The sequence below is a fragment of the Eucyclogobius newberryi genome, unplaced genomic scaffold, assembly GCF_026437365.1.
Source record: "Eucyclogobius newberryi isolate DKJ021-1_F unplaced genomic scaffold, fEucNew1.0.hap1 SCAF_14, whole genome shotgun sequence".
Classification (NCBI taxonomy): Eukaryota; Metazoa; Chordata; class Actinopteri; order Gobiiformes; family Gobiidae; genus Eucyclogobius; species Eucyclogobius newberryi.
The window spans coordinates 22,506,405-22,526,874 of NW_027315768.1; the positions used below are offsets into that span (position 1 = coordinate 22,506,405).

Below are 20,470 nucleotides of genomic sequence, written 5' to 3' on the forward strand. Positions count from 1 at the left end.
ACGAGTCTAGTCGGTATTCGCATGCGCCGTGATCACTGCAACACAATGAGCTGGACATATTGCGCTGTTGACAATCTGGACTTGAATACTGATCACATGTCATAGTGTGCACAGCTGAGAGATCCAAGTTTGCTCCGGTTTGATCTAGTGGTTCCCAGATGTTGGAGTGAAGACCCATATCCTCCGTAATAGTTTCAGGCTGGTGCTTAATCACAGTCGCATGCAGCCACACAGGTTAAGCCAAGACACTGTCACAGGGTGCGTTTCTGTAGGAACTGAATCTTTAAATGAAACGTGAAATAGAAATGCGTTTTGACACTGCTTGTGTGCGTGTGCTCGGTGCAATTTGATATCACATGCAAAAGAAAGAAAGAAAGTAAGAAAGTAAGAGAGAAAAAGGCAGAACTATAACATCTGTTTGTTTGTAAAGCTGTACATCAGAGCCTTTAATAGAGGCTGATATGGACTGAGGCCTACAAAATGTACAGGATGTGAAAGTGTTATTTGGCAATTAACCGCGCTTACTTTGTTTAATATTGGTCTTTTTGAGTGAATGTCTTCTATCTGTGCTCAAGGATTCAACACACCTGATCCAAGGCCTCTGTGGAATATGCTGCTGACAAACCGAGCACAAAATGATTGATAATAGGACGCTACTTACAAGCTTTTCTTTTCCCCCGTTTCATTTATTCAGTGTATCGCATTTAATCTATTTGACGTACTGTGCTTTAAGTAGACTGGAAATTGACATCTAGTGTTTTCCAGTCATTATTTTTACCCTCTGATGAAGGTCGAGGCAGAGATCAAATGTATTTTAGTTTATTTACTTTGCTGCACATGCTGCACACAGTCAATAACCCGGGGGTCTAATTATAACACAAGACGGGAAGAGACGAATGAACACAAATGTAACTTAATATGTCATAAAAATGTCTAGATCAGCTTGAATTAAACGTTTTTAGCGATGATTTAAAACTCTCGACAGAATTAGCTGCTTTGTACAGAGGAAGAGAGTTCCATAGTTTAGGACCAGCCCCTGAAACACTCAAATGAAGGTGAGTCTACAAACAGCCAGTGGAGGAATTCAGATCATTAAATGTGAATCCACACATGTATAAATAATAGTATGGTTACATGAGCGACTGATGAAGGGCTGTCCTTGTTTCATGTGCTGGGCTCAGTGGTGTCGCAGCAGCTGAAGTCTACACACCACATCACCTGTTGCTTTCCATGAGGAAACCTGTCCCTGAATTTAACAGGGGATTGACCTACTATACACATGGCAGTTTGGCCTTTTCATAGAGCGGTTAAGCATCATGCAAAAAGGATAATAAGACAAAGGCAAACGTTTAAGCTATTTAGTATTCTCCTTTTGCCATTTTCAATTTTCAATGTGTAAGTAAAAACAAATAAATACAAATTCAATATTATATTTATTGATACTGAAACTAGTTACTATGTGTCTATTCTGAAATAGAAAAAAACATAAATAAACGACATTGGCTCATTCATGAATAGTTTTAGAATTGTCTTGATGTATATTAGATCTGGTCTAAAACATGACATAAATGGTTCTTATTTCACTTTTAAGTATTTTACGGAAAAATGAATACTTTACTCATTATTATGGCATGATTGTTTTCAAGTATTGAGTCTAATCTTTTTTTTAATTGTTAAATATGAATCAAATATTAACACAGAGATACTTGCATAGCTTTTTTTGATTTGGTTACAACACACACACATTTCAGCATAAAGCCTTCCTCTGACTTTACAATCTATTGTTTTGGGCTGGCTTATATAGTTTTATTATTATTAATTAATTAAGACATGGGCCAATCATTGTGTATTCTTTCAGGTTTTTTTTTTAGAGACCACCAAAATCACCACACTAGCCCAAGAAACATTTCAAACTGAAGTCATAGTTTTTTCCATGTGGTGCCACAGTATTGCAATACAGTACATTTCTCTTTGACAGGTTCTTCAAAATATTCCTGTACATGGGAAGAGTAACCCCCAAAAAGTTGATTTGCTTCTCGCTAATAACGGGTGGCAATTGCATAATACCGATGTCGCCTAAACCTCAGATTGATTCATAGACTAATCTAACATTTTCTCTCTGTTACGAGGAATAATTGAACGATTTTGTGTTTGTTTGTGAAATTTGACTATTATGACAACATGTAGATTGTCTCCATTGCATCTAAAAGGTTCATAAATTATCAATTATTAGCTTTAAATCTCAATATAAGTTTGAAGTCCTCCTCTTTTGCGGTTCCGAGCCTCAGACACTGTCCTCATAAGCCTCTTGGTCTGGCTGGGTCCAACTCTGATTTTATGGTTTTGGCTGTAGTTACGTTTAGCTGAAAAAAAAGTCATCTCCAGCATCACTTCAGCAGTGATTTATACAGCTGTAATAAGTCTGCTGACGTCTGCTGGCCGTCTCCTCATCCCCAGTGTCACCTTCACCATCTCATGTCCAGCATTTCTTAAACGTGGACTGAACCTAAAGATGAAGGCATTACATTGACCCTTATCTTGGTCTAACACATTTTGGTGATGGCTGCGCACTCCGGGGCATCATGCGCCGCTCTTCACATGTCCAGTGGGGGGCGGGGCTGAGAGGGAAGTGTTAATGGTGACGTGGGGGTGGCATTCCGACCTTTCACATGTCACACGGCTCAGGGTTTCGCCTCATATTCAGTCTTCTGCTGACCACAACCTGCCTCTTTGTCATGAGAAGAGACGGTTGTAAAATCAATCTCTGACACACTCATAGCATGGAACGCACACACGCACGCACTCACGCACGCACGCACGCACACACACACACACACACACACACACACACACACACACACACACATGCACACATGCACACATGCACACATGCACACACTGACACACCTTAAGCAAAGCCATTCACAGAGAGTGACCTTGGTAAAAAAAAAAAAAAGGTAAATAGTCACATTTATATAGCGCCTTTCTACCATCAAGGCGCTTTACATCAGTGTTTCAGCATTTAAAAAAATATGTATCTGTTTAGTTAGTTATAGTTATAGTGAGGAGATAATGGGCCATTGCCATTTTTAGCCCAAATGTAGGTGAACCTGTTTCTTCCAGTGTCTGGTGTTCCTCTGAGCCGTTGAAGGTCACACAATGACATCGAGCCTTCGCGGGGCTTTTCTCATGGTCTGTTCCACCCTGAACCTGGGGTCAAACAGAACGATTGCTTTTGCTAGGCGAGTGTGTGAGAGGTGTAGATGGGCAATATTTCAGAAAATTGATAATATTGTGAATGATGTTTTGAAGCTATCCAACCTTCTAATATTGTGCATATCCTTTATAGTAAAAATGGAGCAAAAATGGGAAAAAAGCAAAAGAGTCGCTTTTCTGTGTAATTTGTTCATTTGTCCAAATGTACTGTCCATTCATATTTGTCTGTTACTGAACTTATAGACATGTTTTAACATATTTTTGTTGAATTAAGATTATATCATTTTTAGGTATTCGAAAAAGTATTGAGACATCCATTTTTGTTAATACCACCAAGCCCTTATGTCGTTGTAATCCATGGATTTTATATTTTTCCTCCTCTGGTCAGATTAATTGTCAAACAAAATAACTTACAACAATGCAAACTCAACTGGAGTTTATGCATCTGCCACATTTGAGATCTTTATTAACTTCTTGTCCAAAAGTTACTCTATGCTTTTACGTCTCTCCATTAAGTTTCCGTCAACCGTGTCTGTATACTTCATCAGCTTCTGTTTTCTTCTCTCAAAGATTCACGTGTGGAACTATTTCAGAAAATGTTGTCGGTAGAAGCCCTGGAGACGTCCCCGCGCACTGTCGAATGCAAACTCGGTGCGTTATTGAAGGTGCTAACAGAGCAATTCATTTAAGTCCTATTTTCTTCACTTTGTAATAAATCAAACTTGACACTGGTTTGGTCACACTTTATGTCGGTTTCTTTTGGGGGAAAATGTCAAGCACTAAAAAGATTTTTTGGAAGACCGAGCTTGGAAATGCCACGCACAATTGGTTAAGTATAGTCTCAAAAATGCCTTAAATTAAATGTGAACTTCTAGTGCATTTGAGGCACTGAGCGTAGCAGCGTTCCAGTCCCTGCTTCACACGGTGTCTGAAGCAAGCCTAATTTGAATACATTGCTGCCATTGTTGCTCGCATGTAAATGAAGCCAGAGAAGAACCATTTAGTGCAGTTAGTCGTTCATGGTTATTAGGAGTTCATTGTGTTTGGTGCTAAAAAGCTGCCGCAGTAATACAAGGCTTTTTCTTCAGTTGCCTGGAAACTCCTACTTTCAGACCATTTCTCAGCCATTTCTATTTCCTTTGTGCTTCATCTCCATTTACTTCATTTGGAACAACAAACAAGTTTTCCCACAATAAAACATCTAATACAATGGCTGCCAAGACAATTGGAAAATCTAGTTAAAACAGGAAAAGGAGAAGTATTTAAAGTGTTTGTCAGAGTTACGGTGCAGTTACAATGTAGTTATACAAAGCAGTCTTCATAATTGTGTTAAAGAAAATTGGGTTTATTGTTGTAGAAAAAGGGGGCACATCGAGCATTGTAATTCTGTTAAAAAGTGCAAAATATAGCCTAATGGTTAAATTATGCATTACACTGGATAATATTGAAACTAAACCTAAATTAAAGTAAACCAAAAATCCCTGTAAATCCTATTCCAAATGAACCAAATGATAAAACTCATGAGCTGTAATAAATAAAGAGCAGAATGAAACTCTTAAGTGTTTAGTTAGTATCTTTTATTACTCCTATATGTTAATTAAATGTGAAATTCTTATATATTACCCAAAAATAACTAAACGTTTCCTGTTGATATAAATAAATAAATACACACAATATTGAGACTGAAAAATATTGTTCCTGCTTTCATTTATTGACCGATAAGTGTATATTGTTGTGACAGAGCTATAATTATATTTAAAGGTTGAATGGACAATTTTTTGGGCATAAATCTGAGTCTTATTTCCTCGTGGCGTGGACTGCCGATTAGTCCTGCCACGTGTCAATCATAAAACGCACCTACCGCTCATCTGCAGCCGCGTCAGGCTCGTCCTCACGTTTCCGCGTGCCTAAGCGCATGGATCTATCATAATATAGTTCCCTCAGTGTACGGGGCAAAATGAAGACGGACAAAGACAGTTCGAGCTGACGCAGAAGTGGACAGAAATCTACTAGAGACGAGAGATGCGATGTGCTCCGTTGCACTAATAAACAAACGCACGTGTGTGTTGTATCAGTCCACACGGGGGAGTGGCATGCGCACTTCCACCTGAGTTCTCAAAACGCCGAAAACTTGTCCATTGCGCCTTTAAGTGCACTACTACTGGTTTAAATTCAGATATTTTTGGTGTTTTTGGCTCATCGACTGCAGACATCACTTACCTCTAGATGTTTGTGATCAATGCATCACATTTTTTTTAATCAAACTTTATTCAGTAGTTTATTCTTCTTAATTACGTTACTATAATTAAGGTAATGCCAGTTGACTCATTTAAATGTGACCCTTAATTAGTCAGATACTATTCTTGGTCAGTGTTTGAAGTCTTCACTGAGAACAAAAAAAGAAAACTCATCCATTAGTTTATTATCAATGCTTTGCAGATGTTTTGGTTTGTTTCTTTACTGCTGCCCATCGTAATTAGGTCTTTTGATGTGGCAGAAAACGTCAAGATGGTCAAACTAACTTTACTTTAGCTCCGATGTTTGTATGTATATCTCTTCAAGTCAATTTACTAGCCCCGCGTTGTTTGGTCTAGTGCGTTTAACAGTCGCATGCTGCTATGATCATTGCTGTATTGCTACTGTACAAACACGGCCTGTGTGAGCGTGATGGGCAAAACACATGCTGCAAGATCAAAGATGTGCCCAGTAAACCTTGAAGTCAGCGATAAGGGGAGCTGTATATGCGAAAAGCACACTTTTACTATACATGAGAACCAGAATAGCTAGAATATGTTTCAAGATGTTTGAATGTAACTTGAGATTTCACAAGTTTTCCCTGCCATGATGGTATTTGCTGAGGTGGCAGAATAGAAGGAATTGTATTCTAGGGCTGGTTCTTACAGGGAAAGTATCAGGACAAATTGTTGTACCGGATTTGTATTTGACACATTACACTTACAAAAAATTGGTATTTTGATTTTTTTGTAATTATCCTCATGGAAATTACCAGACATCATCATGGCAATCCATCTGAAATGTGCTGAATTGGGTTGAGGTTCAAGTATTAGACAAAACGTATCAGACAAAACGTGAATGGACTGACAAATTAACCAAATGTGCATAAATAATAGTTTTAAAGGCTTATTTTTACACTGCATGTTTCATTATTTCTATTTTATTGTCAATCTATTTATTATATTGTCAAGCTATTTATTATATACTTGTCCTGATGGGTAGATGTAACATTGAGTAAAGCCTATCAATTGAGCAATTGATCTATTGATTAATGCTGATAAATTAAGCAATAGATGATAGAAGTCAAATGAAAAAATACTAACCAAATACATGTTGTGCCATTTGATATATTTGAGCTTTAGACTGAGGGGTCTGAACACTGTGGCTCGTCAATGCTGTGTTGAGTTTACAGCATGGGCCTTGACATCGTTTTAAAAGGTGCTATTCTTTCATGTGATGGACTATCCAGAAGTCTATAAATTTGCCATTGAGCAAAATATTCTGTGTGTGGAAATAAATCTCCTTCCCCCAGAGCATATTCACAATTAAATGAATGCAGAGATCCGTCAGTTAAAATAGTAGTATATTTATTTTACTTGTATCTAGGACAGAATAGTAATCATGGCAATGAATGTGTGAGGGGTGAGAGCAGGGGGGACATTAAATGATCTCACTACACTGCGGCGGCCACACAGAGCCTGACATATGTGCTGTGCTCTAACCAATCATCTGTCTGTAAAAGCATGTGGTTTGGAGTTAGGAATAAACATTGACAATTTCTTGTGTTTCAAAAAGATTATGTTTTATTTCAATAAGACAAAACACGCGGATCAATGGAAATAATGCTAATAATGCTAATAATGCGTTCTATTTTGGTTCTATTCTGTCCGGCCCTGTGTAGAGATGATAAAACCAGGCACTTTTCATCATGCTTTAATCAAGTTTTATGAAAATATTAGGGTAACAGACAAATTATGCCAGTAAAAAAACAAAAAAACATCTCAATATTGATCCCACAGTCAGACTTGGGCCCTTTAATTGTGATCTGTTTTGTCAGTCAAGGCACTTTGCATTGCACCTCTGCTGTTTATAATGATTTACAGGCTCCAAAATGACCATGAAGGCGCGCTAACCAACCGTGTAAAATAAATCTTATAAAGTTTGGTTTTATAGCAATCAAAATAAGTACCTTGGCTCATGGAAGGGTTCCTAAACACCGAACTACATACGAACACGTACTTCTGCTGTGCTGGCCAACGGACTGTGCTGTGACTGACAGTTTCCCGTGTCGGCTGTAATGACAACGCTCTTTTCAATCGATGGTAATGGACAAATGTCTCCCAAACTCATGCGCACGCTTTCTGACACTTCCTCTTTTCAGAGCTGGAGACAAAAGATGATGACTTTGGCAGCAGCAAGACTCCCTTCACTTCTTACAACTCCCACAAAAACAAATCAGTCTTTGTCAATGCAAAAGAACACATTTTGCAGATGGATACTATTCAAAAAAGTTGTTGTTTCCTTCTTGAGTTTCTTAAACGTCCTGCACTTACAGTACTCACATTTATTGATTGATTTATTGTTGATTTCTTCCTGGATTAAACTGCTAGAATGGAAGAGTGTTGCCATTGGCCAGTTATAAGATCTATTGTTGCTTCTCTTTCTTCCGTCGCTGTCGTCGGGTGAATACAAATGTCCTTGAGTTGACTTTAGTTCATAGATTCATCATTTATTCACAGGGCCAAACATGCAACCATAGAATATATAGAAAGTTTGATGTTACATATATTTTTTTTATTCTATCTTGTGAAATCTGGACGCATCGGTATAACTTGGAATTTGTAATTGTCTCCCTTTTATTGTACTTGTTCAGTGTTTTGAAAGATATTTGTCGTAGCATGGTTTACAGAAACAGTTTTACTAAAATATTTGTTGCAATCTTCGAAAAATGAAATCTGGGGACAATCTGCACAACTGTATTTTGGCAGTCAGACCGAGTCCTCTGCCTAACACTTGAGTCATTATTGTCTGTGTGTCTATAAAGCTGCACCAAATACAGTAATAGTAATTTTGCACTGTTTTTTTGATTACATGTACACTTCTCACGCTTCTGGCTGATGACATAAATAAAATCTTGTTATTACTGTAAATCAATTGCTAAGCAGTAATTACATCAAAACAACAATCACAATCAAGAGGTTTTCCTGTGGCGTAACTTTACCATGATGTGGGTCAAGAGAAATGCGTTAGAAATATATTAATCAACTCTACGTTTATTGTGTATGAAGTCAAATCAAATGCGAACACTTTGTATGTAACCTTCAAAGACCTCAAACAGTACTATTTAGTTTCAAAAAGACTGTCTAGAGCAAATGTCAGCTGTCTCCAGGCTCCTTTTGTTGCATATATTTTTACAGGTCAGTTGTTGCATGAATATGAAATTGAAAGCCTACACTGCTTATGTATATGCACTCTACATTTATGTTGACATAGCATTCTGGGGAGTCATGTATTGTGCAGACTCAAGGAGAGATGGGCAGTTGGGCTCGTGGTGCAAGGGCAGACAGTGTATTCATGAATATTGGAGAAATGGAGATTTTGTAACATGACAGACGGGCAACACCAGATGAACTGCAGGAGGGAGCAAACTGTCTATGGACATTGTAAGAAGGAATAAGGAATTTAACAACTCTAGTCTAAGGTTTTGTGATAAAGATATAGCTTTTATGGCATCTATTTTCAGGGCAAATGTTATTTTTGTGAATTTGTGACCAGCACTACACAAATATTTACCTTCAACGTGACTTTTCTTTCTTGCGTGAACGTTGATCTGATAATAGAGTTTATGGCAAACTCTTAAAGCTCCACTGACAGTCTATTTCTCCTTGCTTTTTCTCAGGTTCTCTCAGGACCGAAAGCTTAAAGGCATCTGATGTTCTGCCCATCCTGAAGGAGAAAGTGGCCTTTGTCTCAGGTGAGTGTGTTTGGAGGTCACTGGTATTTCCTGCCAAAATTAATGAGGTTAGGAGGGCAGTTCCCTTTCAAAGAGACATCTAAATTACAGTGGGACAGAAATTCTATCTACAATGGGCATGCACACACTGACCTAAGATGGAGAAAGGGACCATTGTCTGAAACCAAACGTGATCATTTATGGGTCCATATTTAGCAGCATCCCTCTTTTTGCCTTTGCTTGTGGGTAGGTTATTGTCAGAAAAAGTGTATGTTTAGCCTTGAAGGTGACTTGTCTCGAGAGCAGATCAAAACTATATTTCTTGCCACATTTATAGCGTTTGTAGCACTGTGAAGTGAGTTCCAGTGCATCTGGGATGTTTCTCACTCAAAGGATCGCTTTGAGGTAGAGACATAATGTTCAGACAAATACTGAAAGCTGAAGTAGACAAGTCAAACTTTTGTTAAATCCAGATGAGAGAAAAGCACTGACATCTTCCCCTCCACAAATGCACCTCCATCTGTACACTTTTCAAAAACAAAATAGTCCATATTTCTGCTAAAATAGGTCAAAAATGTCCATTCTTTGTCACTATTTCTGTTTTGGTTTGTTTGGGCACTTCAACTCCCGTGAAAGGTTCTGCTGTTCTGCTGTTCATTAACAAAAGGAAATGAATGCAGTATAAAGTAGCCTGGTAAACCAATATGTCTACTGTGCATAATTGAATGCTGAGGTGTCACTGACACATATACTAATGTCTAACTAATACTTCCTGCTTCTTTGTCTTGCAATCATAAAGTCCACAGAAGACTTGAAGCATGCTCCTATAGTTTAAGAGTAAATAATGCACTCAACTTACAGCTACACTACAATACTCGCTCCTCTAAAGTATTTACAGTTTTTTTGAACACTGGTATTCATGGCATAATGTGTATTTCAGATGTGTGTAGTATCACTCCCGGACGATACACACAGCTGGCAAAGCACTGGTGTCTCCGGTGTACAGTAGCGTAGCATCTTGTACTTACATTTTCATAAAGCCTGACTGCAGAAGAGATTATTGTTGTGGAGCAGGCCACCCTGAGGAGAGAGACTCACGAAACAGGTCTGCAGTCTCCTCACAGCCTCTTCACGCTGTCGACAGGGCGATGTGGACTGGTAGACACTTCATAAGTGAGTGTGCCAAAACAAGCCTTTAAAGTAGATTCAGCACCACTGGACTTCCTGAAACTCTAACCATGCGTGCGATAAGAAAGTGAATTTTGCCATAAGTCCATACGCATGACATTGCAACTTGACATTAAAACGTTTGTGACTTGGTGGTTGGGGGCGTTGCACATGTGTAGTTGCTACCACCGCAGTGTTGTGGGTTCTCTTCCTGGCCTCATCCATTTGTCTGTGCCCTCTCTCCTCCCATATCATACTGCAGCTGTCCAATCACAGGAGCCGTGGGGCCAGAAAAATCATTTCAAAAGATAAGAAAATCTACCTAGAATGTTACTTAGGTTGTGCCACCGGACAAAGCATCCAATTATTACAATGGATATTTATATAGTGCTTTTCACACCAACACTCAGGCACCAGATTCAGACCAGGCAAAGTGTCTTGCCTAAGGACACATTGGCATTTTGCACTAGAGCTACTGCCGCCCCACTGTGACACCTGGTGTTCCTAGCGGTCTCTCATCCAAGTACTATTGATGCCTCATGATGTTTGTGTGTATTATGTGGTTCTGTCGTTCGTGTCTGGATCAGTTTTTCATGTAAAAAGTGCTCATTTCAGTCTCTGCACTTGTATCAATCCATGTCAGGGATCAGCAAATCCATAGAACTAAAGTATCAGTATCAATGAAAATATACAGTATAGCAGTAGAATTTATGAAATGAGAGAATGAATGTTTATCTTCGTTTACACTGCAAATAATTCCATGTCTCTGGTTGTCTTCAGATTTTTCCTAAAGATTTCCATCGTTATGTTTTTGAAGGCATTTTCTTAATGTGAGTTGGATTGGCTCTCCACAGGTCTAACCTGCAAATGGCCTGGTTCATGCTTGTCCCCATGGAGATGGCTATGTTTAATGGTCATACTGAGGAAACTCTCAGGCAAAGCAATAATCTCTGTGGAGAAAACCTTCCACCATCTTTTTTCTTCATTTTCTTTATTTTAATTCACAGCAAATTTGATAACCAATCTTTTGCCTTTATAATCACCATATATATTGTGGAGGAATATAGTCATTGCTGCTGTGATAACAAATGGGGATCCAGAAATAGATAAATAAATAAATAAAAGACACTGTGCTTCACCGGAGGCAGAGCTGCTGAAATAATGAGAGTGTGAGTTTAAGTCAAAAATCTGTCATGGAGATTCCTCCTCTAGATGACTGCAGTGCACTCCCAGCCCAATCATACTCACTTTTATAAACAGTTTGATTTGTGTTTCTTACATGAATCTATCCAAAACATCTCCACTCACCTCATCCATCACACACAGAGGAAGAGCGAGTGTGTTTATGGTCTGGTGGGAGGAAGTGAAGATACCAGAGACATTAAAGTAAAATACGGTGAGGATTATCTCTGATAAACGTAAGTCTGTGGGTTTGTTTTGATAACAGCCACAGTGTCAAGTAGAGACTCTTCCTGTAGTTTTCTCTTTTCCCTTTCCAAGAAACAAGCAATATCTTGGAACAATTGTGTTTACACGTTGCTCTCTCCACATCAAGTTGGACAAAAGTCACCTCACATTAATAAGCTACTTTCTGCTGAATCATACCCAGCAAAGACATTGAATTCAGGTCACACATTTGAGCCGAAGAAAAAAACTTATACTGCATATCAATGATTATTTTCATCAATATATCTCTGTCTCACTTTTGTTTATCATTTCTTCAAAATAACTCGGAGTAGCATCCTTTCCCAATATTGTTTTCTAGATTTGAAGCCAGCAAAGGGAGTATTCTGACTTTTGGCCATTTGTGACTGAATTACTACATTTATTTTCAATCAAAAATATCCGTTACAGGTGGTAGAGATAAAAGAGGAGGACCAATCGTGACGTTTCCCGCCAGAAGTAACCACGACCGAATAAAGCACGAGGAGCTGAAGAGGCTTGTGACCTACCTGTCGACTGTTCCCAGGTACAGAACCTTCTCACACACACTTTTTTACTCACAACTCACCTCATTCACGCGACACCCACCCTGGCATTTAATCCCTCTCTTCACACCGACTGCCCAAACCACTTTGTGAATGACACTAGAAAAAACCCATTGAAGTGCAGGGTGAAGAGCATGTGGAGTGCTTCATGGCTGTGCTCGTGGTGAAATCAAACGCCCCTTTCTTCTCCAAAACTGCAGCACGGCGAGAGCTGCGTTTCATTAGCATCAGCATGAAAGGTACAGTGTGTGCAGTAGACAGCAGCGAGTCTGTCCATGTCAATACTAAAACACATTCATCTGCTGCTGCTTCTCACTGTGGGGATGGACCAACGTGCTGTGGGGCTTCAGCAGCAAAACCTTTCACTTCCACAAACTAGACAATCTGCAATCTGTGTGAGATGGTGTTTATCAGGGGTTTGGTAAAAGAAACGCCCTGGAAAAGTAATGGATTCCCCTGGGCGCAAGGATAGATCTATTTGCTCTTTGCTACACCCACACCGTGACAATTTCAGACAGTTTCTTCTTATTTTGTCCAAAAGTGGCGAGGAGACAAGGCGTGCTGTGCTGCCTGAGCGGGAACATCAGCCTTCAGAAACCTCAAGTGGCCAATCCTGTTACACGAGTCAAAATGTTAAACAGACAAAGCTAAATTGACTTTTTAATTATTATTTTTTTTAATTTTGCTTTAATGGAATGTGTTGTTTGTTGTGACAGAGCGGGTGCTTCCATAAGTGCGCTGTCCGGGAAGAGCATGCTGCGCCCGCCCGTTTCCCTGTCAATTCCTTTCCTCTCAGACGCACATTAAATAAGTTTACCAGTCTCTCCAGCATGTTTTGCACACTTAGAAGCGTTAGTCTGCCCATTAGTCTAAAACACGGTAAATCTCCTGTTTGACCTACCTGCGCAATGCCGTATCCTCTCTCTTCCCGAGGCAAACCTGGACTTTTCCACGTTGGTCATCTAAAATTTCATTTTCGCAGGTTTCAGTGGTCATGTGAGCCACAAATCATTTGCATTGACAATTATCAATTGTCAATGCTTGACAATTGAAACTAACTATGAAACTAACTATGAAAAGTTAACCATTTATTAGTAGAAAGGGTGTAAATAATATTTCATGTGTGTGTGATGTTATGTGGGAGGGGCTTCAGCTCTGCCTTCCGTTCTGTCCTGGTTACAGTGGAGGGAACTTGTGCTGTGTAAGCAAGGGGTTTGTTTGTTTTTAAGGTTTATCACTGTAAATAATTCTCAGAGCACATGTGTTTCACTGTGGGAGAAAACAATTAAATCACCCAAAAACAAATTTGTTGGAGAATCTCGCCACATTTCTGTCTTTTGGATTTGGTTTCCAAACGCATAAACCAAAGAGCGAGCCATACACCTGATTAGATCGTTCCTAAAAGGCCTGTAGTTAATTTAAAACATATATAAATCACTTTGTTAATACTAGGGTGGGGCAATTGAGAATGGAGGTTCAGTCATGCCTGAGTCAAGTCAAGTCTGAATTGATTATGACCATGAAATTACTGTAAGATATTTTGATTTGTTTTTGAGAAGCCTAACAATAAAATCGATCAATATTTGTGTAATAATGCCCAGCTCTAGTTAAACCTAATGAATGAATGAAGCCTGAAATCCACTCTCCTAATGTGAGTTGATACTAATGGTCATGTATATCAGTGAGGTAAATGAGCCAGACTGTGTTAATCACTTCACCAAAGTACGGTTTGAAGTATTAAATGTCCTTACATTGGGTTTTAAGTACCCTCGTATTATGCATGGTTTGTTTAGCCCAAAATCAGGCCGTTTATCCGGACTCCATCAGTCCTGCTCCGGTGCCTCCTGCTAATCGAACTGCTGTTTCCATGGAGACGTTTGCTCTTCCCGACGGCAGGTTTTAATGAATGTGGCGATGTAGCATTTTTATATTAATAGAAACTGGGAGGGTGCAGGTAATTACAGAGTGTTTGTGTGCTCTCCAATCAGCTGCAGCTGGAAGTACGGCCCTGCGGAAGCCAAATGGCATTGTATAGTTGTTGTTGTTGTTGTCTTTTTTCTATGCTGTAGCAATTATGGGAGTTTTGGAGAACTTATAGACCCTTTAAAAGTTTGGAAACAAATACATTCTAAATTCTGGACTGTAGGTAAAAGTGAGATAATGAGATTTCAATAGAGAAACTGGGATTAACCCTGCAAAATATGATAAATCCAGTAGTGTACATGTGAATGAGATCAGAGCCTGGATTGAAGACGTTTATCATTTTATTTTACATGATTTGTTTATTTAATAGGAAATTATGACAGAGACTTAACATTTGTGATGAAGGCGAAGTCCTGATTTTTAGGTTTTACTGACAGTGATGTTGAGCCCACAATAGATGTATTTTTCCTATTTTGGTCATTTCTACCCTGGGAATTCGAACTGGTTTCTTATTGTTATGCTTTTTTATCCTAAGCATTTGTATCCGGTGTCAGTTAATCATCGAAATTATTAGTAAAAGTGGAATTTTTAACATTCTGATGACATAGTATTTATTTTAACACATTTATTTCAGTTCAATTCGATTTATGTTCGTTCAACGCTTATAGTTAATATATAATTAAAATGTATTACCGGTACTTTACATTATCATCACAATAAAAGGAGGCATCGAATATGTTATTTAATCTGATCATGAAATAAATGTGTAACGTTTTATTGTATTAGTGGCACTTATTAACTTTGATGATTTTCTCCTAAGCCACTATTGCTTCTTAAAAACAACGTACACCAGCATTATTAATCTAAAAGGACTTCTTGTCTGCTTTGTTGTCTCTGTTGTGTTTTGCAGTGAGGATGTGTGCAAGCGCGGTTTCACTGTAATCATTGACATGCGCGGCTCCAAATGGGAGCTGATCAAGCCTCTGCTGAAGACTCTGCAGGAGTACTTCCCCGCAGAGATCTGTGTGGCTCTCATCATCAAACCAGACAACTTCTGGCAGAAGCAGAAGACCAACTTTGGCACCGCTAAGTTCTCTTTTGAGGTTTGTGGCTTTTAATAATGGTTCATTCTAGACCTGAAGACAGCTGGAGTAATAGTTTTTAATATTACCTTGGCGTGAGTCTGTTTTGAAACTTTATTTGGCATCCAGTGTCAGTATTGAGATTTGACTGAATCATTTATGCAAAAGATTGTGTATATATATATATATTTTTTTTGTTTTTCAATTTAATAATGCACAACACATAATAACAGGGGACAAAACCCGAGAGAAAAGAAAAAAAAATAATACAAATAATGGAAAATAATAATAGTAATGGCACAATATGATAAAACATAAATAAAGTTACGGTACAACATGTCACATCTCGCTCTAAATGTTTAAAATGTGTCAATTTTCCTTTTTTTACATATATCTAATGTCTGTTATATTGTGAGTCCAGTCCTTGACCGTCAGGGGGGTTTGTGTCACCCATTTCCTTGTGATGTCTTTTTTTCCTGCAGCTAAAATGATATTCCAAAGATATTAATGTATTGTGTCCACGGCAGGAGTTTTGAGGCCCAAGTACATAGTTCATTTTCTAATAAAATGTGCAAATGTTCTTTAATTTGTTTTTAAAAGGTCAACTAGAACTTTACCTTACCTGCTTCACTACCAACACTTTCACCATGAGATTTAAAGACATATTATGCTTTCATAAGTCGTTCACTATTTTACATTTTATTCATTGTCTATCAACCGAATCCTCATCAATCAATCAAAATAGAACTTTGAGTAAACAAATTAGGAGGAATGAAGATTAAAACCTCACAAGTTTAATTAGCATAACATGTCCCCTTTAAAATGAGCTTGTATTGTGTATTTGTTTGGTTTAATTGTTATGGACATCATAATGGGACTAATTCAAGTTCCTCTTGTCCATCAGACCAGTATGGTGTCAGTGGAGGGTTTGGCTAAACTGGTGGACCCCTCTCAGCTGACAGATGATTTCGAAGGGTCTCTGGACTATAACCACGATGAGTGGATAGACCTGAGGGTGTCTCTGGAGGAGTTCATGTCCAACGGGGTTCATCTGCTGTCCCGACTCGAGGATCTACAGGTGAGGGTTTGGAGTTATTTAAATATACTACATCTAGACTCATTTATTGAAGACCTAACAAATGTAAAATGACTGTGTACAGGAGCTTCAGTCTAAGAAGGAATTTCCTGCAGATGTGGAAGGATCTCGACGGCTGATAGAGGAACACACACAGTTGAAAAAGAAGGTTCTGTTTCAGATTTACTTAAATATTACACAGTTAAATTGACATTCTTAGCCTTGCAACCATCTCTATGTGTTACAATTTAAATGGAAGACAACTTCTACACATTCAGAGCAGGTTAACAGTGTTTTGTTTGTGGTTCAGGTGCTGAAGGCTCCAGTGGAGGAGCTGGACCAGGAAGGTCAGAGATTATTGCAGTGTATTCGATCCAGTGATGGGTTCTCAGGGAGAAACTGTATCTCTGGCTCTGCCGACTTCCAGAGCCTGGTTCCTAAGGTAATAATAAAAATAAGACTATTGTTCATTCACAAAGAAGACAGAAATGAAATAATTCTAAAATACTCTCTTTATCTTTAAACTTGGCCTCTTCCTTAAATGGGTTACTTCAAATTACCACTTAGAACTGTTTAATTAGTCAGTAGCTGCAGATTGGCATCCTGCTCTCTTTTGGGTGTAGTTTAATGGTTTTCCTGCTGTGACTGGATAATGTTCATGGTTAACTTTATTGTCAAACTAGGCACCAAAACGTAGACTATGAATAGGTCAACTATGGGAACATTTTGATGAAAGTATGACTCTGATAACAATCCATTCTGTATTCGGTCAGTCCAGTCCAGTCAAACCATATGTAGCCTGTGACATTAAGCATTAGTCTTGTTTGACCCTAAGTCCTGCTCACTCTACATGTAGTGAGGCCAGTTGTTGTTCACCTTGTCTGGCCCACAGCTTGTTAGCATAGCTCATTAGCACTAATAAGACGCTCTCTCTGCATGTTAGCATGTCAGAGCCGCCGCAGGGTTCAGTCGTAACGACAAAACACCAAGCTTCTGTGCACTGTTTTACAGCCAATTATTGCGTATTACACTGTAGCAGAGCAGGGCTGTACAATACTGGAAAGGATTTTGATACGCAATATGGCCCTTTAGTGTATTCCTCAAACTCTTTCATAACAAAAAAAAATCATAGCCAATTCAAACGGCATAAGACAAATGATGATTTTGTTTGTCGTTGATTATTGCATTAGTGATGTGCAATATACTGTGTAGCCCTGGAGTGGATCAAATATTTCTATAGACATTCAAACCATAAGACAAACCATCAGACTTTTAAACCATACGCCAATTGTAGTGTGGTATTTGAATTATGAATTATACATACTGTTGAGGTGTGTAAATGTATTTCAGGGCTGTCTTCTGAGCTTGACAAAGAGCTCTAAACTGCATTTTTCTTGAACAATTATGCTAAAAAGTTAACAGATGAGTCAAAAAGAATTGTTCTTTATGTTGTATCTCGTGTTCTCAGGTGGCAAGTCTTCTCGATAAGCTTCACTCCACTCGGCAGCACCTTCACCAGATGTGGCACGCCCGAAAACTCAAGTTAGACCAGTGCTTTCAGCTGCGACTCTTTGAACAAGACGCCGAAAAGGTGAGTGCGTGTGGAGTTAATGCCGTGATTGCTACCAGTGCGACGTTGAGAATGGTGAATAAGCAAAGCAGATGTAAGCAGCCTGTTGTGATGGCATTATAAAGATGATGTTAAATTATTCAGATCCCCTGTAGCTCTGAGGCTTTCACTGTGAGCGAGAAGTGGAGCCTGGTGAGATCACGCTGACCGTTAAAAGCTGTAATAAATACGAGAAATCTGCAGCTCGCGTTTGTGTTTTGCAGTTGATTATTGTTTATCTGACGGCGTGGGGCCTGAAATGATCATTATACAGTCAGTGTACACGAAGCATCTGCAGCGATAAGTCGGCATAATAGAGCTTTTTGTTTTCGGTTTTTAACAAGAGTCTCTGCAACAGATCAGCCTCTGTTTCGACTCAATTCCCATGCATTAAACTCTAGTCTTCCTCTATTTAGACCTCTTAACTTCTGTTTGTTACCCGTCATCTCTCTTTTGTACACATACAAACAACTTCAATGCAGACTCTTAAAATGTATTTCCTAAAAATGAGAACTGTGCTCTGAGAAGAGATGCATGCATTCATTTCTATGTTTATTGGTAACGTAAGACATGCTTGAAAGGTTCTTTGTTGTCAGTGAAACACGGACACTTATTTAGGTCAAATTAAGTCTGTAATTTGGTTTAAACATTTTTAGATATTGAAATCAGAAGACCAGACTGAAACGGTATGTTCACTAAACTATCGCGGTCACTCGGATTCTCACTTTCTACAGAGTACACAGTATCAGATGTTTTCTTGGCAGTAATAATACATCCATTGCGTAAACAGAAAAACCGTAAGTGGTTAATCCAGTAGGGAAAAAATGCCACGAATACTTCTTTTGAAACAGTTAAGTGATTTGCTGTGGTTGTGAGTAAATGTTTGAATTCCTTTCTCAATTAAAATACCAGTCAAAAAGCCTGGAGAAAATATGTAAGTTTATCATGGTTTGAATTAGAATATGCAACTGTGTAGGGGAAATATGTAAACTGATTATGTTTATAGTTTATTTTTCAATAACTAGCGAATAAACAAAACAACAGTTTTATATGAAATCAAGTTTGTCACTAAATTTATGTTGTCATAATTTTCTCTTCTTTTTGATTCCCGCTATAAAATTCACATGCAGGAGTTGTAGATATTGGCAGTAGTACAAAGAAAATCAAACAAAGACAATCAATTTTGTCCACATCAAATGCTGTCACAACAGGGAAATGTGTGCATGTACAGATTATTTAACAATGTTGGATTCAAAGCCAAAGAAATAGATTTGACAATGTTAAACTATAATTTCTCTAATAAACAGGAATGGGACAAGATATTGCAAGTTAAAAATGGCAACATTTAGCCTAAGCAAGAAGCCGTAGTTCCAAAAGGAGTTCAGAAATGTGCAAAAATATATACAAAATAATTCTATTGTGATGCCAAAACTGACCCATGCAATTATTTATTAGAAATTATGTCAACAGCTGGTCTTGTGGACCTAATCTCCTGTCTCAACTCTTGTTCTGTCCCACCTCTACAAATAAAAGTATAGTATATACAGACTATATTCACATGTGGGATTCTGATCTATTATAGATGTATTATTACATATTTACAGATGTTGTATAGTGTATACAGTATGTATATCCCTGTGGCTCAGAGAATAGACTTTAAAGCAGCTCTGCTTGTGTTCAAGTCTCTCCATGGCCTAGCACCAAAGTACATCTTGGATATGTTAGTGCCATATGAACCATCTCGGACTCTGAGGACCTCAGGGACCGGCCTCTTGCTGGTGCCCAGAGTCAGGACAAAACATGGGGAATCTGCGTTTCAGTTTTATGCAGCTAAAATCTGGAACAGTCTTCCTGAAGATGTGAGACAGGCTTCTACTCTGACAATGTTCAAATCTAAGCTAAAAACAGTTTTGTTTAGCTGCGCATATGACTGAAAGGATTTTTTCTTTGCACTCTTCTCTTTTGTTTGTGATTTTATTAGTTTAGAAAATCAGTTGGATTGATAATTTTTAATTTAGTTAATTTTATTGTATTTCTGTTTCTGTAATTTCTTTGTGATTTGAATGCATTTTTCCTGCTGTGTGAAGCACTTTGAATTGCCTTGTGTATGAAATGTGCTCTACAAATAAACTTGCCTTGCCTTGCCTTGTATTTATTGTGACATAGAACATTGCAAAAGGAAGCCAAGGAGCCAATATGTAAAATGTCCCTTTATAAACTCAATATGGTTTGTGACCCTGAAGGATTGTTAGCATTGTTAATTCAAATATTTAGTCAATATTCCTTGTATTTCTTTCTCTTAGATGTTTGACTGGATCCGCCACAATAAGGAGGTGTTTCTTCAGAGTCACACTGAAATTGGTCGCAGTTACCAGCACGCTGTGGAGCTGCAAACCCAACACAATCACTTTGCAATGAACTCCATGGTAACTAAAGTCTGTG

The 20,470-nt window shown here is 38.4% G+C and overlaps 1 protein-coding gene across 3 annotated transcripts in view; it reads left to right on the forward strand.

Moving 5' to 3' along the window:
- kalrna (kalirin RhoGEF kinase a) overlaps window positions 1-20,470 on the forward strand; it is a 96,121-nt gene that overhangs the window by 25,543 nt on the left and 50,108 nt on the right. For all 3 annotated transcript variants that reach the window (XM_072445018.1, XM_072445016.1, XM_072445017.1), the window contains exons 2-9: window positions 9,131-9,205; window positions 12,206-12,320; window positions 15,173-15,365; window positions 16,249-16,422; window positions 16,505-16,588; window positions 16,730-16,861; window positions 17,888-18,010; window positions 20,332-20,454. In XM_072445018.1, coding sequence (XP_072301119.1) covers window positions 9,131-9,205; window positions 12,206-12,320; window positions 15,173-15,365; window positions 16,249-16,422; window positions 16,505-16,588; window positions 16,730-16,861; window positions 17,888-18,010; window positions 20,332-20,454 — 1,019 coding nt within the window. The remainder of the gene's footprint in view (window positions 1-9,130; window positions 9,206-12,205; window positions 12,321-15,172; window positions 15,366-16,248; window positions 16,423-16,504; window positions 16,589-16,729; window positions 16,862-17,887; window positions 18,011-20,331; window positions 20,455-20,470) is intronic.